The 26,825-nt window shown below is 54.4% G+C and overlaps 1 protein-coding gene across 1 annotated transcript in view; it reads right to left on the minus strand.

Annotated features, from left to right (window-relative positions):
- HMCN2 (hemicentin 2) overlaps positions 1–26,825 on the minus strand; it is a 166,454-nt gene that overhangs the window by 127,290 nt on the left and 12,339 nt on the right. The window contains exons 3-11 of the mRNA XM_075559554.1: positions 20,149–20,219; positions 18,769–18,927; positions 17,615–17,737; positions 8,630–8,801; positions 7,967–8,073; positions 7,139–7,259; positions 4,616–4,879; positions 1,481–1,625; positions 677–798 (exon numbers count right to left, since the gene is read on the minus strand). Coding sequence (XP_075415669.1) covers positions 677–798; positions 1,481–1,625; positions 4,616–4,879; positions 7,139–7,259; positions 7,967–8,073; positions 8,630–8,801; positions 17,615–17,737; positions 18,769–18,927; positions 20,149–20,219 — 1,284 coding nt within the window. The remainder of the gene's footprint in view (positions 1–676; positions 799–1,480; positions 1,626–4,615; positions 4,880–7,138; positions 7,260–7,966; positions 8,074–8,629; positions 8,802–17,614; positions 17,738–18,768; positions 18,928–20,148; positions 20,220–26,825) is intronic.

Genomic DNA, 26,825 nt, shown 5'->3' on the forward strand with positions numbered 1-26,825 from the left:
ACAGCTTTGCTGGCGTGCTGCACTGTTGAGGGCCAGCGGGTTGCACGTCCATGTCAGAGCGTCCCGTGTTGGTTAAAATGCACCCGCGGGGAAAGGCCAGGGAGGAAGTCCATGGGAGGCAATCCAAGTGAGGCCCCTGGAGAGGGAATGCTGCAGAGGCGCTTCCCTTTGGTTGGTCCTGTTTTCCCTGCGCCCGAGGCCTTGTTTAAGGAGGGAGGATGTGAGGCGGCTCACGTGCCTGGGTCTAGGGTCTCCTTCTCCCAGAGACGGGGGGCGGGGGGCTCATCATAAAGCGCTGGCTTCATTTTGAGCTGCTCAGGGTGCTCTTAGCCTTCCCAGAGCTTGGCGTTGTCATCCTGGGTTGGGGAACTGAAGGCAGGTGGCAAGGGATGTGGAACAGGGTTGTCCCTGAGACCATGCCCCCAAGGCCAGGAGCGTGACTAAGGCTGGTGGGGCAGGCAGGACCAGGGCCATGGCCAAGGTTCTCAAACTCCCTCTCACTGAGCCCCACAAGGCCTACGGGCAGGCGGAAGCAGGGACAGGGACACTCTAGGTGATGGACAGATCCCCAGCAGATGGCATGTGACCCCATGGGTGGGGACACCCCAGGAGGATGTCCTAGAAGGAAGACTCTAGCCCGGAATGGGAGGGGCTTGGAGGGCACCAAGGGACAGACCTGTGATGACAATCTGGGCCTGGGCTCGTCCAGTCCCAGCCCGGCTGACCGCAGAGCACTCATAGGACCCCTCCTCGGCCTTGGAGGCCCGGGGGATCTCCCAGCTGCTGTTCCCCGACTCCCTGTGAATGCAGGACAGCAGGATTCGCTCAGTCACTCTGACCCGGCCAGGATCTGCCAGCACCCGCCCCCAATCTCACACACCCCTCGGAGGCCTGTCCTTTGAATCCTGCTCAGATGGAAGACACCCGCCCCCCCCCCCCCCAACCCCTGTGAGGCTTGAAAAGAAGAAGTGGCAATCAAGACCTGTCAGTTCTGCGATCTGCTGTGTGACACCGGGCAAGCCCCTTCCCCTCTCTGAGCTGTGGACTTCCACCCGAAGGGGAGGGTCTTCGAGGGTCCTGCTCCTCTGACGCCGCGGTGCCCTGTCCACAGTGGCTGTGTTTGCCACGGGCTGAGGGAGGCCCACAGCGCCTCCACAGGGAGATGGCTCAGCAGAGGGGTGAGACTTGGGGCTCGCTCCGTCCCTGTCATGCAGTGCATTCTGGCTCATGATGACCCCATCCTGCCCCTGCGCCTTTCAGAGACTCTGAATCTGTGCAGGAGTAGCAAGCTTTGTCTTCCTCCTTGGCGCAGCTGGTGAATTCAAACTGCCCACCTTGGGGTTAGTAGCCCAGTGTATAGTCAAGTATGCCGCTGGTAGGAGGACACTAGGACTGAGACAAAGGTCCCTCTCCTGTCACCCGCTCCCCCTGAGAGTCCCTCCAGGCCCCGTGGTGGTGGCATTGACCATTGGCCACTCACTGGAAGTGCCTCTCCTCGCCCAGCTTGGCTCCGTCTCGCCGCAGCTGCAGTCTGAAGGGGAGGGCGCTGTGCACGGAGCAGGAGACCAGCAGGGGCTGCTGCAGGTAGCCGTGGATATGGGGGGCCATGCTGACCAGTGGGGCACCTGCAGACAGGGGTCAGGGTTCAAGGTTCCTCTCTCGTACCCTCCCGAGAACCAGAAGACCAAGCATCAAGCCTGACTCCCCGGCCTGCTGGCCACTGCAAACAAATGGCGCCACTGTGCTGAGCCTCAGTTTCTCCCTCTGTGATAGGGGTTTGATCACAGCACGGAGCTGCCCGGTGGTGGCAGAAGCTGGTAAGAAAAGCTGTGCAAACAGAGCTGACAGAGCCCCCAGCAGTGGGCACGAGGAGGAGGAAGATGTCCCAAAGTGGGTGGCGATGCTGAACACAGCCCTTCTTCATTAGATGGACCGGTTGGATTGTGGGGTGTGAATTAGATCTCCATAGGACAATTAAAGGGGGGGCATGATGGGAGGAAAGCACCAGCGATCAAGGAGGGCATGGCTTTAGAGCCCGTGAGACTGTTTAACACGAGACTGGTCGGGGACAAGCCCCTTCCTGACACTGGGTCGCCATTGGCTTAACTGTCTGACAGAGAAGTTGGACCGTCTGAATGCTGATAAAATGCTCCCTGGGCTGGGAATCGGCTGCCCTGGGGCATTGGGCGGGGCTGCAACTGCTTCTTTGCCCAAAGGGTCCCCTTTACCAGGGGTCTGCCCTTTGGTTGAAAAAATACACGTGGCTGTGAACGCCAATTTCACACGCACGTTGAAGATAAGACCCTCAAAGATAAGAGCCTTGGGTGAAATCTCACAGCTCGGATGAGCCCCATGGGGCTGCTGGCAGACACACTGCCTTGTTCAACTCCGGGTCTTGAGACGGCCCGCTGGCTTTCTTCGATGGTTGGAAGTCCTTCCATGGAAAGGTCTGAGAAAGTCCACAGTGGGGTCAACTGCAGCCGGAGGGGGTTCCACTGGGTGACCCTGGGCTTGCAGTCATTCTCTTATGTTTGTCCTCTCCCCGCTCCCCGGCAGATGCCCCAAGTGTGAGACAGTGCGGCAGACCTCCTCGGAGCACAGAGCCGCGAGTGGGGAGGGAGGCGGTGACATCATGCTATGGGCTCCCTGCCACGTCCCCGGGGGGAAGGGTATCAGACCACTTAGCCACGTCCTCAGCTGTGTGCAAGGCAGCCGCCACTCACCCACACACCCTGGCAGCCTCAGTGTGGCCCGCTCATTTCCATGAGCAGAAGTGGCTCAGAGACACCCCCCCACCCCCACCCCCAAGCTCAGAGCCTCCTGTTCCACGCCAAGTTTCCAGTGTCCCAGGCCCAGAGGGCCCGGGAGAGAGCAAGGGGCCAAACCACACCCTCCCCCGCTTTAGTCAAGTGCCTTGAACTGCTGCTCTAAACTCTTGGATTCGTCAGAAAGAACCAAAAAGGCCCACTGCTAGCAAGTCCATTCTGGCTCATAGTGACCTTACAGGACAGAGGAGAGCTGTCCCTTTGGGCTTCTGAGACTTCAAATACTTCACAGAAGAAACAGCCTCATCTTTCTCCTGTGGAGTTTCCCATGGATTCAAACCACTGACGTTGTGGTTAATAGTTCAGTGCACAGTCCAGGTGGCCACCAGGACTCCCTCCAGAAAAGACAGGGGAGAGAGAGTAGAGGCTGTTGTCTCTTCTCTGGAAATTCCTTCCCGAAAGCTCTACAGAGCCAGGGAAGGGTGGGTCAGAGGCTTGGTTGGCAAGTGAAGTCCAGGAGATGGAGAAGGAGGCATCCCCCTCCTTAGGTGCTCAAAGCCCCCTGCCCCACCTCTGGCACCTTGGCAGCCTCCAGAGCTGACCAGGAGAAGATAGCCGCCTGCCCGACCTCAGTCCCTTTGTGAGGAGGACAGGGGTCTCTCATGGAGACACCTGGCAAGAAATGTCAGAGCACCAGGAACATCCACCTGGGTGAGCCCCTCCAAGGCCACCTCGAGAGGGAGACGGGGAGGGGGCAGGAGGACAGTGGTAGCTACCACTGGTGAAGGACCCTGGTGCACAGCTCCCAGGACCTGAGTGCGGCCTCTAGCCACACGAATGGTGTCTTGTGTGTGCAATAGGGGTGCCTTGAGAGAAGCCCAGTGAGGTGGGTGGCTTCAGGCTGTGGTGTATAAAGTGGGCACACAATTTTCAGTGAGCCAAGGCACGGCAAGAACTGGTCTATGGGAACTTCTCATAGGTGGTGACTGGGCTGAGTACTTCCCTGATCCTTCAAATAATGACAATGAGGCATGTCATTCTAGAAGAGCAAGCCCAGATGCCTTCCCTGCCCACAGTTGTGTTTCCAACGGCTAAGATCATGACCCATACACCGTAGATGTTCAAAATGAATGTGGATAGATGGATGGATGGATGGATGGATGGATGGATGGATGGATGGATGGATGGTAGGTGGGTGGATGGGTGGATGGATGGGTGGGTGGATGAGAGGTGGGTGGACGGGAGGATGGATGGATGGATGGATGGATGAATGGATGGATGGATGGTAGGTAGGTGGATGGGCGGATGGATGGGTGGGTGGGGGATGGATGGGAGGTGGGTGGATGGGCAGATGGATGGGTGGGTAGGGGGATGGATGGATGGATGGTAGGTGGGTGGATGGGTGGATGGATGGGTGGATGGGTGGTAGGTGGGTGGGTGGATGGATGGATGGTAGGTGGGTGGATGGATGGTAGGTGGGTGGATGGGTGGATGGATGGATGGATGGATGGTAGGTGGGTGGATGGGTGGGTGGATGGGTGGGTGGATGGTAGGTGGGTGGATGGGTGGGTGGATGGGTGGGTGGATAGGTGGGTGGATGGTAGGTGGGTGGATTGGTGGCTAACTGGATGGATAGATGGTAGGTGGGTGGATGGGCGGATGGATGACCATGAAATCCTTGAACTGAGGAGAACATCTGAAGCACTTCTACTATTTAGCGCAATGTCTTGTAAGGAATCGCTTAATGAACAAACATTTGGGACCTACTCTCATCCAAGGAAGTCTTCCAGGAAGATATGGGTTTCCCATGGGGTCAGCTGAGCTGGAGGAGAAGGGGGCCAACCACTCACCTGGGGCTACCCCGCTGTAAGCAACTCCAGAGATGCGAAGGAGGGGATTCCCCTCATGGTCCTCGCCCTTCACCTTGAGGTAGAAGCGCTCCGGGGGGGCTTGGAAGGGTGGCCCGCCCCACAGTTGATGGGTGGATTCGTTGGAGAGCAGCTGTGTCGGCAGAGTCAGGAGGCTCCGTCCTGAGCCGTGGGAAAGTTCCACTGAGTCCAGGTGGCCAGGAGCCTGCAGGCCCGTGGAGTTTATCACCAGCGAGATGGGCACCCCTGAGGGGAAAAGGGTGAAGGAAGAGGTGCTGGCATCTGCAGTGGGGCTCCTTGGCCCTCTCCAAGCAGAGATCTTAGGTCTACATCTGAGGGACCCAGCCCTCTTGCCCCTCCTTCACCCACTCCCTTGCCTTCCCCACCTACCACTGTTCCAATCTGCCCTGGGGGTAAGACAGAGAGGGGCCTTGTCCATGGTCCTGAAACACTGCTGGCCATTCCGGCCATGCTTCCCCATCTCCGCTGACCATCTCTCATGAGATAGCGCTGGAAGGGGCATTTCAGTCCACCACCACCCGCATTTGCTCTGGGGTTGGCCATCACCAGGCAGACTTCTGGGAGCACATCCTAGTTTGGGGCTCTGACTGCTGACCAACCTTGCTCTGACCCCCTACTCGGCTTCTTTGGTTTTCCTTTCTACCTTGATCTAAGCAGGGTTCTTCTCCCACGACCCCTGAGACAATGGGACTGAGCTCAGGCCTCCTCATCTCCTTTGTTGATGCTGGAACTTTGGTTAGGAGTCTCCCTTTTCAGTCATCCTGTTTTGGTTATTGTTTTGTTTGGTTTGGGGTTTTATTTTCTCAGAGGTCACAAACCAGGGACCTGTGGGTGTGGTTGGTTGGAACCATGAAATGTCTGATTATTTCAAAGCAACATTTGACCATCTGGAAAGTGCCCAGAAAAACCTAGATGTGCAGATCCTTCTGGAAATTGAAATGTGTTCCTTCCGGGCTGCCATCCCCACATCGTGTGTGGCGGCGTGTGGAGGCTGCTCCCTGTGGTTGAGGACTTGACTGTCTAATTAGCTACGGCCTCCTCCATTCCCTGATGTTTCGGCCCTGGGGCCAAGAGTCAGTCACTGTTTTCCACGGCCATCCCTGCTGCTTCTCCTACTAACACGGTCTTGGAGGCATGATCTCGATTAAGAGCAGAAATACTAGAGTGGGGCCTGTGGTTCCCAGCACCCTCCACCCCTGGGGACTGGCCCTGGGAAGATTTCTGTTTCGTTTTCCAGGCTAGCACTACCCTGAGGATTTCTTTCCTCGGCCAAGATGGCTTTAGAGCAGGAGCTGTGATTCCCTGCTTCTCTCACTTCTTGCTAAGGGCAAAAGAAATGCAAAAAGCAGCCATCCACCCCCTCTTCACTCTGGGTCCTGGCAGAGAAACCTATGCCAACAGCGGACACTATGGGCTGCAAAAAAAAAAAAAAGCTGTAAGGGTCCAGTGCACCTCACCCGTGGTCACTATTCAAAGATCCACAGGTAGTCTGGCCTGCTTCTGACCCTCCCAGGCTCTTCTCTGAGCGGTCCCACGGCTGAGGACCCCAGATCTGTCCCTCAGACGGTGCTTTCCAGTATGTATGGAGCGTCCCCAGAGCCTCTTCCTACATGGGGCCCTGTGTCCCCAGGTGGGACAGGAAGGGCTCAGACACCCCCAGACTGGCAGCTTCATTCGGGAAGGCCTGACCCTGTGTCTCCAGCTTTGACGTCCTCCCACAGTATCACAACCCTCATCAGCCTCTGGGGCGTCTGAACGCCCGGCAGGGCATTCAATCCTCTGTGGAAGAAGGCATCGCTCTCTTTGAAGGTTGAGTGATCAACTCATTGGCACCCACTAACTTGCCTTATTTTCTTGAACTGATCTGGCACTGACTGGAAAACTAACGATACGGGACTCTGAATGGACAAGTTGTGACAGAAAAGAGAAGTCCAGACCCAAGTTTATTAGGGGTCACCAGGGACGGGTGGGAGCAGGAAAGGGTAACTATGACTTAAGGGACACTGAGATTCTGCGTAGGGTGGTGGAAACATTTGGAGATGGTAGTGGTGACGGCTGTCTTCAAGGCCAGCATAATTAACATAGTTGAATCATACATATGAACATAGCAGCGACTGCAAACGTTTTGTTTGATGCATACATCTATGTATATCCACAATAAACAAAAGAGAAAGAAAGAATTAAAAAGGAAGTCGGAGGTCTGAGCTCAGTATAGTCAGGAAGCCAGCAGAGACCTGTCCGGGAGGCCTCGGGTTCCTGAGACGGTGCTCTAAGCTGGACCACATGGCGATGGTGGAGTGACGCTGACGCTGGGACCCAGTTTCCATGACTAGGATATGTGGGGCGGGCCAGCCTCAGCCTCTACAGTGTCCATAATCGCACACAAGCACTCAAGCCCAACCCTGAACGCCCACCACTTCCCAAAGCCCAAGTCCTCTCTCCTCAGAAGGCAACCCGGCACCCTTGGGGCCAGGCCCTCCGTACCTTTCAACGGCCACTCGATGGTGTGGTTGAGGTCCAGAGAGGGCTGAGTGGAGAAGCCAGCGCGGAAGTCAATGTCACTGATGCCTGTGATCCTCACCGAGTGGCGGCCACTGCTATAGACCTAGCACAGGCCAGGGTCCCATGTCACTGGGGCACCCCAGCCCAATGACTGAGCTGAGTGGGAGGGGGTATCCAATCCCCCTGGGTGTTCAGCACAGCACCACCCCCCATAATGAAGTGGAAGAAGCCCAGCTTGAAACACTATCGAGAGAGGGCCCCCTGATGTGCCCTGTCTCCCCAGCTCGTCCCCAGTTCCTGCAGGCCGTCTGGCCCCTCCTATTCGCCTTCTCCATTGGCACAAACAGCTATTAGCTCAGAGTTTGAGAGGCAGGTGGTTATTGCTGACACCCTACCTGCAGCACCTAGCTCAGCGGCGGCACCCCAAGAGGTACTCAATCAGCAGGAGCTAATCTCTTTCCTTCTAAAGCAGCCACCTCCCCCATCCCAGGATACTTGGCCAGAGAGGTCTTCCTTTCATGAAGCCAAGCCTACCTCCAGTGCCTGGCCTCCAGCACCTTGTAAAGAAGCAAGCAGGTCTTGCTCCCTCTGCCAGCCCTGCTCCTCTCAGTCGCCCCCTGAGGCCACCCTTGCTACCTCTGTGCATTCTTCACAGGAGGCTTCTGAGTCATGAGAAGCCGCCCACCTGTGGACCCGCAGATTTCTCCATGGCCGTCACTCTTCCCACACTAACCCGGGCGGCTCGCATGGGTTCCACTTGCATGGACCCGAGACATCGCCAGCCAGTCCCAAGGATCCCGGGCCACTCACCTTGATGGACCACAGCCCAGGGCGCTCAGGTTTAAAAGCCACCACCTTGGCCGAGTCGGGGATGTTAAGGAGCACGTTGAGACCCTCGTCCTTCTGCAGGATCCTTCCTGTGGAAGCCCCCCGAGCACTGCTCAGTCCCTCACCCTATTTTAGGGGTAACAGGGGCCCCACTCTGTCCCCAGGAACCCAGAAACCCATGGCCCACCAAATACCAGCCTTAGGCTTTCTGAAGGAGCTGATATTTGGGTCTTGAGCCTCTGATGGTCCTTAGACGCCACCGTGTTCTGCAGTCCACCCTCATGCCCTCCCCCAGGTGCTGGTTTCCAGAACCAGGAGCTTTGTGGGAGGGAGAAAGGGTCCCAACCACACCTACTGTGCCCGACTTTGTGAGCTTGGCAAGCCACTTCCCCTCTCAGTGCCCCATCTTTCCATTTGAAAATGGGGTGCTCGTTCTTGCCCCGGTCAGCCCACAAGATTGGAACACTTGGTGCGTGTGAGCCTTCTTGATTTCAGTTCCCATTACTTGGCTGCTCTTGCCTCCCTGCCCGCGCCCCTCCTGCCAGCCTGCTCCTGGAGCTTGCGTCTGAAGCCCCGGCCACCCTGAGACTATGGCTTTCTTGGGCTCCCTGCTCTGTCTCGGCACCCAGATGGAGGCCCACACACCTAGTGGGTCTCGGACTTCGATCTCGGGCCCCGGTCCACTCAGGGAGATGGTGACCTCCTTCAGACTGGGGTCGAAGGGGATCCTCCACGTGTGCTCGCCCTCCTCCTCATGGTCTGTGGACAGCAGGTGCACCTTCGAAGTCTGGATCGCTGACTCCACCCACTTCAGCACCTGGGGAGATGGGTGAGAAAAGCTGCTGCCAGCAGGTGCCCATCACCTCTTGTTTATGTCGGGCCCCTTCGAGGCGGGGTCCTTAGTTGATTGCCAGCTGTGGGCAAATCCAGTTTCCCATGACTTTTCATGTTCTGTCTGGTCTTTCCGGGACAATCGAGACCACGCCATGCCCTATTGCCCTCACCAGGCCCTGTCTGTATGCTGTCAGCCTCCTGGTTTCTGCGGGTTCTCATGTGTGACCCAGGCCCTGTCTGTATGTTGTCAGCCTCCTGGTTTCTGTGGGTTCTCATGTGTGACCCTGGCATCCGGAGGGTGGATCCCAGGAGAAAAGGTATCCCCTGAGCGGGGAAGACTCTTCTCACCTTCTTCACCTGACCAACTCACATTCATCATTTCTCCCAAGAAGCTCTCTTTGTGCCTCCTGGACATGGAACCTGGATATCTGAAAAGTTCCCCAAGCCATGTAGTTCATGCTCACCCAACAACGGATCTCAGACTAAGCACCACCACCACGATCACCACCAGCACCACACACCCCCACCTCTACCACCACCACCACCCACCTCTACCACTACCACCTCCACCACCACATTGATCACCACCATCACCACCCACCACCATCACCTCTACCACCACCACCACCACCACCTCCACTACCACATTGACCACCACCATCACCACCCACCACCATTACCTCTACCACCACCACCTCCACTACCACATTGATCACCTCCATCACCACCCACCACCTCCACCACCACCACCACCACCACCTCCACTACCACATTGACCACCACCATCACCACCCACCACCATTACCTCTACCACCACCACCTCCACTACCACATTGATCACCTCCATCACCACCCACCACCTCCACCACCACCACCACCTCCACTACCACATTGACCACCACCATCACCACCCACCACCATTACCTCTACCACCACCACCACCACCCACCACTTCTACCACCACCACCACTACCACATTGACCACCACCTCCACCACCACCACCTCCACCACCACCATCACCTCTACCACCACCACCCACCTCTACCACCACCACCTCCACATTGACCACCACCATCACCACCTACCACCCCCTCTACCACCAACACCAGAGTTCGAGGCTCTTAAAACTGGACGATGAGGCCCAAAGTCAGGTGGAGTCTCTTATAGATTCACAAAATGAGGAACTAGTCGACTGACATCTGACAATGATGAGAGGACTCGTCTTTGGTTTCCGGAACTGCCTGATCAATCCAAAGCAGGACCTCTCCCTAAAAGCCATACCACCTAGGGACACATTTAGATATATTTCAGAGATCTCAGACTCTCTCAAAAACCTCCCATGAGGGGGGAAATCCCATGAGTCCTCGACTCTGTGAGTCCCTGAGCCCATGTCAGCAACCTGTGAGCTCGTGTCTAAGGTGGGTGTCTCCTGGAGCACATCATTTTTCAGTGGCTCCAAATCCTCACCATGGTCTTCAACATGAATGTGTGTGTGTGTGTGCAACAGCAAATTACATCCCAATGTGCCAATATTAATGACCATGCCTAGTTCCCACATTTTGGTGTTTAAACACCATCCTTGGAGAAATGGCTGATTCCAGGTGTGGAGCAGAGAATTTCCCAGGTAAATCTGAGACAATGGTATATCCCATAAAGCAAAGAAGTAAGTACACAAAGATTACTGAGGTCAGATGGAAAAGACGAGCTTGAAGGAGCTCCCCCAGGGTTACATTCGGGACAGCTCGAGTGCCCTTCCGTGCAACAGAACAATAATGACTGCTAGTGTCGAAAGACACCGGGCCACGTCATCCCGCAGCCATTCGGGTTCCCAAAGAGAGCGGGAAATATGAAACAAACCATAGCAATAGACACCAGCAGAGGCCACTGCCAACGACGACAGCAGAGGCCACTGCCGACGACGGAGAAAGAGCGGAGAATACGCCTGCCTTTTCAGCGGAGAGGCCAGCTCATCCTTTGTGGTGAGTCAAAGCGCTTTGTCGTGGAGGCAAGCCAGCTAATGGCTGTGGAAAGAATGATGCAATTAGGAAATCACTGTTTTGCAATTCCTAATGAGATAATTGTTTCAAGCAGGACACCACCACCACCACCACCACCCCGTGGAGGCCAAAAGTACGAGATGAAAGGTTGATGGGGGGGCTGGGTGTCTACAAGGAGCCAGAGCATCACCCAAAGGCCACGTGAGTCATCAAGGGGAAAATGTAGCTTTATCACACACAGAGCTGCCTGTCACCGCCTTAACCCGGCAATCAGACTCATCATCATTAGTAGAAGGACGACCAGACAATATTCACCTCCTACAGTCCAAAGCGCACACAGCACCCACTAGGAAATGTCCCTGCCAGAAAGCTTAGCTTCCATCCATCAGCCCTTGAAATGGAACTCCCAGTTTGGGGAAGTCGGAGGGGAAGGAGAAGCAAGTTCACGCCACCACAAGGAAGCAATCAGATCAATGTGGAACACAGAACATTGTACAGCTCAGCATGTCTCCAACACGTTTGTGTTATTGGGAGAGGGGTGAACTGCTCCAGATTTGAGGGGACATGTTATAGACACAACAACCACATGAAATGCACAGCCCTTGACTAGGGTCTGGTTTGGAGGGGGGACATTATGAGAGACATTTGGCGGGCAATTAAAGAATTTGAATATGGGCTGAGTATTAAATGATATCATGAAACAACTGCTAATTCCATTCGATGGCATTGTGGTTCCGTTGGAGTTTTATCTAGATTCCTACTGAATTCTTTACGGATAAAGGTGCTGCTATGGATTTAATTGTGCCCCTAAAAGATGGGTTGAAATCCCGGTCCCTGATTCTGTAAACATGGCCCTGTGTTAAAACAGAGGTTTCCTTTCATTACATGTTAATGAGGTCAGGTCAGCATAGAGTGGGTCCTAAACCTAATCACCTCTGAAAGATAAAGGGCACGGACTAGACACGGAGTCACACACAGGGGGAAGAGGAAGGCAGACGGTGGAGACAGACGTATCCACAAGCCCTGGAGCCCTAAGGATGGCAAGCCACTAGAAGCGGAAATGAAGGAGAGAAGACTTCCTCTAGAGCCACACCCTCAACGTCTGTGTTTTACATTCCTGTTCTTTCAAAGGGCTCTTGGCAAACTGTAGGTCCTGCCTCAGTCTATCTCGGGTGAGGTGAGAACTCTCCACAGGCTGTCACCCTGGAAAAAGCTGGTTCGAGGCCCTGGACCAACTTGAGGCAGCACTGTTACCGTGTGGCTCCATCGAGCTCTCTCCCTCTGCTTGCTGAATTGTGGCATCTTAGTCCGCGAGGCAGCTCTAACAGAAATACCACAGGTGACTGGCTTCAAAGAACAGAAATCCATTCTTTCACAGTGCAGGGGGCTTGGAGTCCAGACTCCAGGGTGTGGCTCTTGAGAGAAGTGCTTCTCTGTCTATTTCAACTCCTTGAAGGTCCTGCCTTGTCGAAACCTCTGCCTCCACTGTCACCTCCCTTTCCCCGCAGTGTGTGTCTCTGTATCTATTCTGTACACATAAGAATCACCTGGGATCCTGTGGAAATGGAGATGCTGATTCAGTCCATCTCAGTGCAAACATAGTGGGTCAAGCCAGAAGAATCAGAATGAGCCCTGGCCAATAGATTCAATTTATTTTCACTTCTATCTTTGAAATTGTCCAACGCAGGTTGTCTCTTTGTTTTAATAAAGGCCATCTACAAAGTACAGGTATATCATGGTTTTAATATACACCTAAGCAAACACGATGGCCTCCTGGTTTTTGCCAACTCCAGTCAAGTAAGGATGACTTCGTGATGTATCTTAGAAGAAAACCCAGGCTGCACGCAGGCTCAAGCAGAAAGAAATTCTGTGGTCGATTAGCACTGTCTGCCATGGATGTGGGATTAGAAAGGGGTGCCTTGAGCACCAGATGTTCCCCATGCCTCATCAAAAGCAAAGTCTTTCCGCCCTGCCCACCACGTGATCTTCCATGAGGGAGACGGGAGAGGATGCGAGTTGGAAGAACATCTCTAGATTTAGGAGACATATCTTTTTCACTCAGACTGCGTTAGAACGCACCACCTAGATCTGTGGCTAGCCTTCGACTATCACAAGAGAGGAATGCCGGCTTCAGAAAATGCATCTGTCATTGTACTTGGACCTGCCCCATTCTTTTGTGTTGCCTGGTTCTCTGAGACATGTGTCTTCTGAACAGGTCCCACCTGCCTTCACCAAGGAACGGAGAGAAGGTACGCCGTCCAGGCGGGGATGGGCTGGAAGGAAGCAATAGTCAAGAAGTCCCAGATGCAGTCGGCCAGAAGCTAGCCAAGGAAGCACAACAACTCCCCCGGTAGCAAAGCAGCAGCTAGGACTGCTGCCCTCTTTCCCCAGGGCTGGGCCTTGTCAGGGCCCGGGGAGAGACCATCACTGAGCAAAGCGACCAGAGAGTGGTGGCAACACCAGTCAACAATTATCCAGACAAGTCACACCCGCTACTGTGTTGCAGCTGCCACTACACGCTTGTTCAAGGATATTTTGGTGGCGGGAAGATGCCCAGAGCTCAGGCTACTGAACCAAGGAGAGGGCTGGGACCCAGGACCGAATGCCAGTGACCTCATCAGAGGTGGGCCTGCCCTTGGAGCACCACAGGCAAGTTGGGGGACAGCCCTCCTTCCCAGTGGCCAAGCTGGTTGTCCTGTAGGCCCAGGCCTTGGGGGCCAAGGCCTCTTGGAGCTCGTGATGGTTCAGGGGCTCTAGAGCAGACTCGGGGGAACTTTCTGAACCGAGAGCCTTCATTAAGCAAGAGCAATGTTTATTTGGTGAAAATGATGACTTCCAGATGTTAGTGGGGCGAGGGGTCTGGGCTCGGCACTGTGTTTGGGCTCATCTCTGTCATGGATGGAGAAGGAACGAATGAATCTGGCTCTGCTGGCCTGTCCAGATGGCTGCCGCTCGGCAGTTCTCGGTGGATAAATCATCGCCCAAGACTCCTCCCAGGACACTTGCCAGTCACAGCGGCTGAGGAAGGAGAGTGGGGAGCCACGGACCACATATCAGAACATTGAGGGGTCACAGTCTGGGCCTCTCGACAGCTCAGACCCTCAGACCCCCATCCGGGTCCTGCCTTCCTAGGGATTGTCCCCAGGGGGAACTCTATTCTTCAGGGGGTTCAGTGGAGCTGAGGGGGGGAGAGGTATATCCCAGGCCCCACAGAGAGCAAGGGGGGCTGGAGTGACGGCACCTACTCGGCCTCACTGAGGGTGCCCGATGTGACTCACGAGCTGTTTCCTTCCCTGTTACCAGGCAGCAACACTCCTGAAACCAACTGGGCACGTGAGGAAACAGAGCCACAGAGAGGTCAAAGACTGTGCTCAAGGTCACACAGCAGGTCAGAGGCAGAGTCCGGGCTTGAAACCAGGCGTCGTGGAGTGCAAGCTTTAACCACTCCACCGCACGGCCTCCCTCCCGGGCCTGTCCCTGGTGGTCAGCCCTTATCTGTTCATCAGAGCCATCTGCCCAGAAACTCCTCTGCCCCTCCTTCCTGTCTTAGAAAGGGCTCCCCTTCCCCCTGGCAGTTATGGGGACTGTCCCTGCTGATGCTGGACATGGGAGGGCCCCGGGGCCGCCGGGACTGGTGCCGGCGGTGTGTGTTGATGGGAAGAAAGGGCGGAAAGAGATGTGCCCCCGTTCCAGTCCCACGGAGAGGACTTCCAAGGCCCAGGGAAGGCGCAGGATGGTCAGCTTTCTCCAGCTCTTCTGACCCAATCCCCACCTTCACCCCCCGGGGCTGGGGGCAAAGCTGGAGGATGCTAAACTGGGACCAGGCGGGTTTGGAAATCTAAGTCTTGATCAAAGCTGCAGACCTTTGGGACTGGCTCAGGGGCCACCCTACCTGCCTCTGCCATGGTCCTGTCTGTGTAAGGATTGTGCAACCCCAAATTCTCCTTCCCAGAACGAGTGGGCATTTACCATCCTGTAGTGACCCCGAACTCTGAGCAGGACTCCAACTGCACAGCCGGAGAAAGCTGAGTGCTCTAAACCTGGGGTCCTCAAACTGCGGCCCGCGGAGGACATTTATGCTGCCCACCGGGTGTTTTTGCCCCATTTTGTTTTTTACTTCAAAATAAGATATGTGCAGTGTGCATAGGAATTTGTTCATAGTTTTTTTAAAAACCATAGTCCAGCCCTCCAACGAGTCTAAGGGACAGTGAACTGGCCCCCTGTTTAAAAAGTTTGAGGACCCCTGATCTAAACCATTGGGAACCAAGCTGAGCCACGCCCTGCTCCGAGCTAAACACCTGGGCTGCCCCAGGCCCACAGCAGGCGCAGGAGCAGGAAGGACAGTGCCAGGGGTGGGGTCCACAGAAGGACGAGGACTGCATAACTCCATTCTACGCAATAACTAGACTAAGCCAAAGCTCACGTGCTTGGGCTGCGCCACCAGGAGAGACCAGTCCCTGGAGAAGGACGTCATGCTGGGTAAAGTGGAGGGGCCGCGAAAGCGAGGCAGACCCTCACCACGATGGACTGCCACAGGGGACAGGGACATAAGAACAACTCTGGGGATGGTCCCGGGCCTGCGCGTGCGCATGAACTGGAACCCAAGACAACAATAAGCAACTACGTAGAGACCAGAGCTTGTTCATGGTAACCAGGGGGCTGAGGGGGTGGGGGCAGGGAGGCTACGGATGAACGAATGCCGCGCTTCTGTGTGATGTACAACTTTTAAAAACAGGAATCGGGATGGTTGCGTATGATGAAAATCATGAGTGTCGTTGAACTGTGTTCTTAACACGGCAAACTGTTTTGTTATGTGTAATGTGTACATACGCACATATTTTTCAACACGAGAAACTTAAACACACACACACAGTTACATGCCACTCCTTCCTAAGGGTGATGGTCTGCCTGGCACTTGTGTGGTTTGGGGACCTATACAGCCTCTGAAGAGCCCTTCTCCCGGCCGGAGCCCCTTGGCTCTGGTTAGGGCACTATGCACCCCTCCTCAAAGGATGACCACAGCTCTGGCTGCTCCCGCTTCTTTCCCAGGCTTTGCCGAACATCTGGGAACATCTGGAAGGGGCCAGATCCAAGGCATTAAGCTGATGAAGGACAAAGGCCCGTGTCCAGGCTAGAGAAGGACCCAGGCCCTCCCCCAGAAGTAGCCAAGTCTGGTCATCGACAGCCCTAAGTCAGGTTTTTGGTGTAGGTCAGGCCCCTCCGTCAAGAGGCAGTGGCTTCAGGCCAGGGAGAAGCCAGGAGCTCCACGCCCCAGCCCTTGGCAACCTTTCCCCTGCCCGCCAACCTGCCTGGCTGCCCTGCAGGCTTGAACTGAATGGCAGGAACTGAGTTCCCATGCAAGTGACCAGATCAAGGACCAGTTCATCTCCTTGCTGAGAAAGTCTCCTCCCTCCCCCTTGCTTGGCGGCGCCATGCCAGGGCAAGCTAACGTGCCAAAAAAACACAGCCTAATGTGTCGCAGAGAACCATAAACGCCATCTGTCAACAGGGAGCTAAGGCATGCTAATCTAAACACGGCCCTGGAGCTGGTGCTCTGCAGTTCATGAATACACAGCTCACAAAACCCTCGCCTGGAGGCGACAACAGGGCTAACTCTAAGCTGCAGCTGGCCTCCGAGATGGGCCTCCGAGACGCTGCCTCTCACCGTCCTCTGCTCAGGAACCCGCACTCAAGGGAGCCACGTCCACCAGTCACCAGCTACTGACCTGGCCCCTGACTGTTGTACTAGAGGCCGGGAACTCAGTGGGCAAAGGAACCCACAGCACCCCTGTCTTCACGGAGCTACAGCCTAGGGATGTGAAATAATTGTGCCATTATAAAATTACCACGATGCGAAACTGGGGGTGGGGGTGGGAGGACTAGAGATATGAAAGGAGATAAAATCTTGATCGGAATTCAAGGAAAGTGTACCAGACAGGTAAGACGGGAAGGGATCAGAGAGACACACAAGCCATGAACCAAGGGAGATAAACAGCCAAGAGGCCAGAGTAGACAACAGGGAGGACGCAAAAGATTCGCTCAGAGAGGAGGAGGAGAGAGGGGTCCCGTCAGGGCCTGGGCATTCTCCAAGGGGCAACAGGGAAGGAATGGAGGGGAGGGGTTGCTTTGGAGGGACTCAGGGGTGTTCAGGAGTCAGCTCACACCAATTCATGAAAACCAACTGTTGGCCTCACCCCTCAACCCCTCGGGTAGTGACTTGGTGACAGTAGCTCGCTGCCGGCCAAAGTGGAAATATTCACACCACGGCAATGGGCGTCTGTTCTTTCCGGGCAAGACAGCACTCAACACTGACCAGTGTGCCCCCGGAGGGTCTCTCTGGCTGCTGGGAAGGAATGTGCGTGAGGACGAAAGAGCTCGCAGGGAGCACGGTGAGCTGAGCCGGTGGAGCCACCTCCAACCCCCCAACCCCCCAGCAACCCGGCCAGAATCCAGTGGTCCCACACACTCTGGGGGGACACGCAGGCCTATACTTCTCCCAAACCTTGCCAGACCCAGTTCTCCTGCCTGGACCGGCTGTGCCATCCAGACCGAGACCTAGGTTGCTTCTTTGCCCCTCTGTCTCTGCATCTGCCGGATGAGTGGGAGCACTTCCCTTGGGTGGGTGGGAAGGTTTGGTGAAAGGATACCGTGAAGCCCCTAGGCTCGCCTCGAGGAAAGTCCACAGGTAAGCAGTGGCAACTCTGAGGGCTCTTCAACCTCGGAGCAAAGCTGTCCTTGGACACAAGGTACCCAGGGTCCCCACCAACCCAAGGTTCAGGCGCTCCCGCCCTGGCTCACCTCAGACACTTGCTGCTTGTCCAGGTGGAACACCTGCCCGGAGCTGGTGGCAGCAATCTCCTCGAAGGCCAAGTAGCCGGGATGAGTGCGGTCCCCACAGTCCCCCGTCAGCACAAAGACCACCTGGAAGGGTGTCCATAGAATCTGGCTCACAGCTTCCCCAGACCCCTGCTTCAGAGCCAAGCAGGGGTGACCTGGAAGAGCCCTTTCCCCTCTCTGACATCGGGGACCCATCTGTAAAATGGGACATCAAGAGTACCCAAGAAGGGCCCGGGGGTGCAGTGGTCACTCGGGCTACAAACCACAAGGACAGCAGATCGAAACCACCAGCAGCTCTGTGGCAGAAAGACTGGGCTTTCTACTCTCATAGAGAGTTACCATCCCAGAACCCATAGGGACAGTTCTAGCCTGTCCTGTTGGGCCGCTATGAGTTGGCATCGACTCGATGGCAGTGAGGTGGTTTGGGTTTACCCAGAGCTCGTGCCCATCGAGCGCTCAGCACAAGGGCCAGCTCTCGGGTCGCACTCCGTGAATGGGGCTGTCACTCCCTGCCTCTGCCAGAGCAGAGTGAATGGGGCAGAATGGAAACTGATTTGTCTGAATGGCCCCCGGAGCCTACAGAGTTGGAACTCCAGGGTCCAGACTGTTCTAGATGCAAGCACAGAGCAGCAGCTGCCCAGCCGACCAGGCCTTCACCCTGGGAAGTCCCAGGGGCTCCTTGTTCCTTTCCCTTCCTCGGCTCCCATCCCCTCCCCTGGCCCCCAAACCTCACTGGAAAGCAGCAGGAAGCCAAACCAGAAAGCCCTGAGCCTTGGGGCTGGGGAGCAGAGGATGTGAGCTGCAGAGGCCGCGCCAGGCGGAAGACGGATTGGGCTGCCTCTGACGGGGTGTAGACGGGGAAGGGTGGTGTGGTCTTTGTCAAGAGCAGGACTCACTGGAGAAGCCGGGAGCCGGGCCGCTGGCAGGCAGGGGGCCCAGAGGATGAGAACACACTTGGAACCACACGGGAGCTGCTTGGTGCGCTTCCCTGGCGGACACGCTGTAGTCCTCGAAGAAAAGCACCCGGCCCCCCGCCTCCAGGGTGCGTGAGAACCCAGCTTCTTGGGGACCCCCAGGGCCCCCTCAGTATCAGCCCCCAAGACCAGGCGGCTCACCTGCGACTGTTTGAACTGCAGGAGCCGCAGCACTTCATCCTTCCGGTGGTAATCCTTGGCGCGGGCGTCGGAGAAGACGTAGATGAAGGAGCCTGGGTTGGCCACCTCCACGGCAGCCTTGATGGCCCCCACACTCATCTCCGGGCAGTCCCCACCTCCCTGCAGGACAGGGACAAGCGTGCTGCCGCCACCCAGCTCCTCCAGGTGGGAACCACCCTGGGTGGCCTCCTCAGTCATCAGAGTTAGTGCACCCCCAGGCAGGCCCCAGGCACCCCTGTCCTAAGACGCAGGGCAGTAGGCAGCAGCTTTAGCTTAGGATAAGCAGCAGCATCCATCCATCTATCTGTCCGTCCATCCAGCCATCCATCCACACATGAGGGACATAATCCCTGGCCTGCTGGAATTGAGCACGGGAGGCAAATAAGTCACCAATGAGCACAAACGATTATTTAATTACCATTGTGATGAGTGATGCCGTGTGTGTGTGTGTGTGTGTGTGTGTGTGTGTGGAGAGGGGAAAGGAGGGGGGCGCCAGAACTCTTAGAGAGGGCTGAAGAAACTGCCCATATGCACTGGCCAGCCGAGGCTTAAAGGACGGAAGGGTCGGCGGGGAGTGGGAGGGGTGGGCATGGAGGGAGAGGAAAGCGCCCCAAGTCATCTGTGGAAGACTTCGCGACCTGCCACGGAACCAATTCCAAGTCAACAGGCACATCGCTCCCTGCCCACCCTCACAGGTGGGGGTCCTCAGAGAAGGGACCCCCTTTGTCTTGCCCAGGTTGGTGCCTCCAGCAGCAGCTTTCGACAAGGCCTCTTCTCAGCAAACGTCCCAGCTCTCTCCTCAGTGCACCCCCACAGTGACTTCCTGTGGGTGTCCGACCCCGTTCTAGGCCCCGGGGGTGGGGTGTCTGGTAGTGAATCAGATAAACCTGGGCATCCCTGCCTTCAGGAAGTTCGGGTGGCAGTGTACATCGGGGAGGGGGGACACCAATACTGAGCCCAGGTGCTCCGTGTGTCAGCCAACAGGTGGCCCCAGGCAGCTAACCCAGGCTCGGGTCTGGTCATAGGGGCTTCAGTGACTTAACTCACAGCCCCACTCCCTACCCAGCCACCATGCACACTGTCAAGTGGGCACCAGAGCCTCCTGCCTCCACTTTCTTTGTTCATTCACTACATTAAAAAAGCACCTCTGGGTGCCAGGCATGGGGCCAGGGAGAGAGGTTACCATGGGTGCTCCATCCCCTGAATAAAGGGAAGAACACTAGTCAGCTGAGCAGAACTGGGAGGCAGGTCCTGGCAAGTGGAGGAAGCCCCCATCTTGCCTTCTGGGCGCAAAGGGACAACAGGGAAGAGGACCCACAGCCAGGACAGGGGTGAGCTCACCTGTACGTAGAGTTCTCTCAGCTCCCTCTGAAACACCGCTGGGTCTGCCGTGAGGGTCACTGGGCCAATATCTGCTCAGGAGAGAGTGAGGTTTGGTGGGCTGGGGCTCCCAGACTGTGGTTGTTCCATACTTTTGTGTCAACTTGAAGATCTATAGGAGTGAAGGGGTGGCCTTCAACCTGTCAATCAGGTTCCAGCCTGATGGCGCCTCCCTGGGGGCGTGGTCTTCTCCTAAGGCAGGCCCTGGGAACCTGCCCCCTCTCTCTGCCTTCACCTTCCTGCTGGCTGACCCTGCTTGCTGCCAGGGCCTGTGACGCTTCCACCGCCACTGGATCCACATGACTTTGCACCCACCAGTCGGTGATCTCCCAGCATTCTGCATCATTGTGTGTGGTTGTGTGAGTCTGAAGAGGGACTTAAGGACAAGTATCGGACTGATGGACTAGTTATGGATTTGAGTTAGACTGGAGTGGGATGTGTTCTTGGTGTATAATTACTTCCTGACATAAAGCTCTTTCTTATACCTATTTGAGTGTCTCTGGACTTGTTTCTCTACTCAACCCAGCCTAGCACACAGCTCCCACAGGCCAGGGCAGCGTCTGCATTAGTAGCAATTCGAGGAGAGAGGAGCTAAGCCCTGTGCCGGAAGGACCCCCACAAAAGGAGAAGAGATAGGGAGCAGCATCCAGGACTGCCCTCCCAAGGAAGGGAAGGAAATCCAGCCCCCTCTGCCCTCTGTCTGGCTCCAAACCAGGGTCTCAAGGCCAAGGGGAGCCCAGAGATGAGGGTAGGAGGCAAACTTCAATGCCTCCCTCTCCAACCGGTTGTGACACAGGTTCCCTCAGGAGCCCCCCACCAGCGCATTCACCCTTCCTTTCAGTGGGAAAGTGATTCTAGGAAGATAAAGCACCGAAGAAAGAAAGGAATGGTCAAAATGGACCTCAGGTCAACTGCCCGTTGCCAGACTGATCAGTCGAAGCAGAACCTGCTGGAAACTCAGTGTGCACATGAGCTCCCTCTGAAAGTCCTGAAGACCGGCAACAGCCAAGTTGGCGAGGTCACGGAGCAACGGGACCTCTCTCGCACTGCCGACAGGGACGCAACATGGCTACGTCACTTAGGAAGGCGCCTGGAAGCTTCTTTAAAACTAAACACACACCTAGGATATGAGCCAGACATTCTGCTTCTCAGTAGAGGCTCAAGGGGAATTGGGAATGAGCGCACAGGTTCTCACGAAGACTTTCACACGAATGTTTATTTCCAAGGGCCACACACGGGACCCACCCAAATGTCGGCCAGCAGGGGGACAAGCCAACGGCGGGCTACTTACAGCATCGGGTGTCACTCCACAATCTGACTGAGCCAGCTGCCGGCACAGACACCAGCACGCTGGGAGCTCGGTGTCCACAAACTGCCACGCAGACGGGGCAATCAATCAATGAAGGGGGAAAGAATCAGAAGGGAGGCTGCCTGAGGGTTCGAGGAGGTGGAGTGGGAGGCAATACGAATGTATCCATTCACCAAATTATGCAGTCAAAATGTGTGCATTTCAATTAAGGTAAAATTTATCTTATACAAAGAGAACTATGCAAAAATTATCCCTGAGTGGGGGGCAGTGGGGGGAGGTATCGATGGAGCCAGGACGGCAGGTTTTTTATATACATCATTTTTTTGTTGCGTGATGGAGACGTGGGGATTCATTATATTGTTCTTCTCAGTCTGTGTGTATTTGAAATGCCATGTTCAAGGCTAGTATAACTGACGGTCATGGCCAATACAAGACAGCATGGCCAAGTGCGCACTGAGAACCAGACTAGAACTCCAACTAGCCCTGGGGCTATGGACACAGGGGATTTTACACAATTTCAGAGATTTCTTCGGAAGACGTTTAAGTCCTTGGTGAACTCTAATCATGAGCTATTTTTAGTTTATGAACTCTAAAACCCAATCACCGTGGGCGGGGGGACGGTGGGGGGGTGGAATCCCTCTATAATCTATTCAGTAGGCCCAGTCCTTGGCAAGAGGATCCTGGGGGATGATCCAGAATTCATCCACAATTATCAAGGACGAATCACTGTGGGAGAGATCCCCACCCCTCTGCTCTGTAATTATCTATCACCTGCTCCACCCCTGCCCCGCCTGCTCGGATCTTTACCAAGCCCTTCGCCCCCCACCACCCAGGGCCAGCTTCCTTTTCTCTGACCCCATGGCAGCTGAGGCAGCCTGAACAGCAGCTAGTCCCTCAAACAGAGTGGCCTCCTGGCTCCATCCTTCCCCAGCCAAGGGGCCTCGGAGAGCTCACGTCACCGCCCAAGCCTCCGTTTTCTCACCTTTAAAATGGGACTCAGAGCAACAGCATCTCCGACATTGGCCCCTGGCTGGGAGAACTCAGGGCGGCCCAGCAGGCAGGTGCTTAACACGGAGCTCGGTACATGAGGCGCCAATCTAGGCAGAGCTGTGCTGGCCAACGTTGGTTGCCATGTTCTAGCAGATAGCCAGAGAAGGGTTCCCACTCAGCATGAGGCCCTAGACTTCTAGTCAACTCTGCTCATTTCTTTACTACGTTACACTGACAAATAGGGTTGCCATCATGCTTGGGCAGCTCATGCCAATCCCATGGGTGTCGAAGTAGCACTGAATGGGATGGGGTTTTCAATGGCTCGGTGTTTTAAGAAGTCGGCCGCCAGGTTGTTCTTCCCAGAGTGGACTGGAACCACCAACCTCGTGTTCAGCAGCGAGTTAATCCATTAACGCCGAATGAAGTCTCTCCACTGTCAACAGGATTCATAGCACAGTAGCTGTATTGACATTTATTAAGCACTTAGCACCGGCTTGCATGCTAAAGAGCTTCCCATGGACTAGCTCACTGAATCTTTCCTGGTGCCTCGGAGGTCCCAGTCTTAGCCGTATTTTGCAGAGGAGGAAATGGAACCCCAAGAGAGATTAGTTCACCTGCCAATAACCCACAGCCATCGGTGGCAGAGTTAGGATACAAGCCCAGGTCCGCACAACTCCAGAACTCCAGTTCTGAACTTCTGTGCCAAGAAACATGGCACAGAAATTCCTGATACACAAAAAACAGAAGGGGAGGAGTGGAATTACCAGAGATAGTCATTTTGTATCTATATATGTATATATATATATATATGACTTTGAAAATCTTGATGCACATTTGTAAGCATATAAATACATCTTACATCAATGTGTATTATTTTAAGCAGATTATTTTTACTGTCGCAGAATGAACATACTATTTTTAAGCTGAACTTTTTTCACCGAGCAGCATTTGGGAACATCTTTGCAGAAGGTTAAATAGTGCCACATCATTTTTTTAAAGGCTAAAAAGTATCTCTTTTGTTTAAATGCCTAATAATGGGCTGTCCAATCTCATATGGCTTGGTTTCTAATTTTTGCTCTAATTAACTGTGTTATTAAGATCACCTTTGTAGCCAGAGTCTTTGTTCCATTGCTTCTTGGGGATAGCTTCCCGTAAGTAGAATGGCAGGGCATCTTCCTGGCCAACGTCAAGGGCATTTGACAAGATGCAAATTCAGGAATCTCCTCGCTGTCTTCCCCAGACCCAGATACACCTGCCTCCCACCGACCCTGCCTGTCAGTGTCTAAAAAGGTACCCTTGCTCACTGTTTATTCACAGTGCCCAGCTCGAGCATTGCCACAAAGGGCCAACACCTGTACAGCCTCTGCGGCTCCTAGATCTGAGCTCTCTCTCTGGATCGATCAGTGATGCCCACTGCCCCACGTGGTTCCCACCAGAGCTAGACTGACCACGTTCTCCCAAACCACCGGAGACAAATGAAGTGCGCCACATGGGTTTTCATAAATAAGATTCTCTGGCTGGGAGGGTCACCCTTTCCTAAGGTGTATGAACTTCCTACGTGAGGGGTTGGAAGCTGTTCTTTCTTTCCTGGGAGGGCAGTAAGAGTCAAGGGGAGGTGACTTCGGGGCATGGCTACACTGGACAAGATGCATGGTGGCCACTGATACCCACTCTGCTTTTTTCCTTTTAGGGTTTGCTTTTTTGCTCTGTTTTACTAGATTGATGTGTTAGTCTGGGTACATTAGAGAAACAAATCCCCAGAAACTCAGATGTCTAAGAGAGAGTTTTATATAAAGGGTAAGTGCACATCAAGAAAACATCCCAACCCAGTGCTGCCCAAGCACACAGTCCAACATTAACCCATATGTCCGACACCAATCCACAAAGCCCTCCTCCATCTCACAAAACATATGCAATGAAGCTGACTGCAGGAGGAAAGCCGAATCAGTGAATGTGTCAGCATCTCAGCGCTGGCAGGGGTCTCCACACGGCTGCTCCAACACCCAGGCTGCATCGGGGTAGGTCCATGTGGCTTCTCCTCAGGGATGTCTTGCATGAAATGAGCCTTGCCAGCTGAAGCAGGGAACTGGCTAAGGCAGCTGCACCTGGTCCAACCATCACAAAGCAAAAGACCTGAGAACTAGAAAGGCGAGGTTCACTGAGCCATTTATCTCTTAGCCTTTCAATTAACCACACATGTGTTTATCGGCCAGGTTGGCACAATAAACTAACTACCTCAATTGAGAAACCCAAACTCTAGGTGGCTGGATCTGTGGCTGAAAGGTGGGGAGAGGGTGGCTGACTCATCACCAATATGTCCTTGAAGATCCCATGCCCTGAGCAAAGAGGAAGGTTCTTCCAGCAAGCCACCCCAGCCTGAATCCCCAACAAGGCCCCTAAAAGCCAAAAACCCAAACCTACTGCCATCGAGTTGATGCCAACTCATACCAATCCTTCAAGAGGTTTCTGACACGGCATGGAGACAGCCACGTCAAGACCTGTGTTCTAAGAAGACAGCAAAGGAGGCAGCAGGACGGGCAGGATGTGTAAGGGTCCCCAGGAGCTCCTCACTGTCCCCCTCCTCCCTCCTGGCCAGGCATGGCTAGTCTGCCCTCAGAGCTCCAACCCCGTACATCCCAATGTGATTGTGATGAGGATGGGGGGGGGGGGCGGAGGAGGGGCGTAATGGTGGCAGTGAGAGAGGTGGGGGCGGAAGCCACAGCCTCTACCTGCTCATCATTCTTCTTCCCCAACAGTTCTATTGGCATAGAATTCGCATACGCAATCCAATAGTTCAATCACATCGAGAGGGGGTGTACAGTCCCCAGTGCAGTCTGCTGTGGAACCTTTTCTTCATTCTTGTGCTCGTTATTAGCTCCCCATTCCCCCACAACCTCTCCTACCACACCCCCAAGGGACCACTGATCCAGTTACCGTCTCTGTAGATGTACCTATCTGGATCTCAGATACAGAAAACATTTTTTTTTATTTTTAAGCTAACAACAAAGTAAAGTAATAAAAACCTCAATCAAAAAGAAAGGAGAAAGATATTAAACACTAGGATCCATGTAAAGGGCTCATATGGGAGATTCAAATGATAGAGTGCTAAATTTTAATCTGACTGCATGTGGAACAATCCACTTGGCTATGCATCGTGCGTGTTAGCAAGACTAGTCACATCCCCGGTTGTGGCAGTTATACAATCTGTTGTCAATTTGAGGATTAAGAGTGAAGGGGTGGAGTCTAGCCTGTCAATCATTGTATAGCCAATGAGGCCTCTGTGTGGGCATGGCCTTCTCCTGAGGATTCTGGGAACTCCTGTATTCCTCCCTGGAGACAAGAGACACTCTCTCTCTGCTGACTCCCCTGGGAGCCTTTGCAGCTGATGGGACACATGGAGCTACCTAGTGCACGTGGAGCCACGTGGAAGCCCTGCCAGCGCTGAGCTGCGCCACCGCCACTGGAGCCACAGGACTGCCACCCACTGGCCTGTGATCATCCTGCATTCAGCGTCATTGCATGTGTTTCTTGAGTCTGAAGAGGACTTTATAAATTGAAGTCAGACAGCTGGGCTAATATTGGACTTATGGACTAGATCTGGACTGGGCTGGGATGTTTTCTCAATATTCGATTGCTCTTGTATATAAAGCTCTTTCGATACACATACGAGTGTGTCTATGAATTTGTCTCTCTAGTCTATCTGGACTAGCACACTGGTCCATGGTCAGAGGAGGGTCACCAGGGCCTTAATTCACGTGTATTTCCCCTTCACTTGTTTTTTTTTTTTAAACAGAAACAGCTTTAAAATGGCTCCAAAGGGAGCTCAAATGATAAGATGTTACTTTTTTACTTAATTACGTTATTTGACATTCTTTCGCTCCCTAACTCCTTCGAACATCTCATGAGGTCATTCTCATTACCATCTCCCTGTCTCTTAGAGTTGAGTCCCTGGTGAAGGTCACACGGATACTAACACGTGGTAGTTAATGGCAGACTCACTTCTGTTTGGCCCCAAAGCCCATGCCCTGCGCTTTGAGCTGCACTGCCTTCAAAGACGGTGACGGTGATGGAGATGATAGCCACCATTGACATTGCCACTTACTAAGCACTAGCATTTGCTCGGTGAACTTGACCCACGTTTGGTCATAACACATTTCCTGCAAGCTCAGCAGTCTACTATTTATTACCCCCGTTTTATAAATGAGAAAAGTTACGACCAGGAGGTAACACAACATATCCAAGGACTCACATCAAGGAAGAAGCAGAGATTCAAATGTGGGTCATTCTGACCCCAGAGCCAAGCTGTCAGCCAGACATGAAGCTGCAGATGCTCCAAACT

This window comes from Tenrec ecaudatus, chromosome 10 (genome assembly GCF_050624435.1).
Source record: "Tenrec ecaudatus isolate mTenEca1 chromosome 10, mTenEca1.hap1, whole genome shotgun sequence".
NCBI classification, from domain to species: domain Eukaryota; kingdom Metazoa; phylum Chordata; class Mammalia; order Afrosoricida; family Tenrecidae; genus Tenrec; species Tenrec ecaudatus.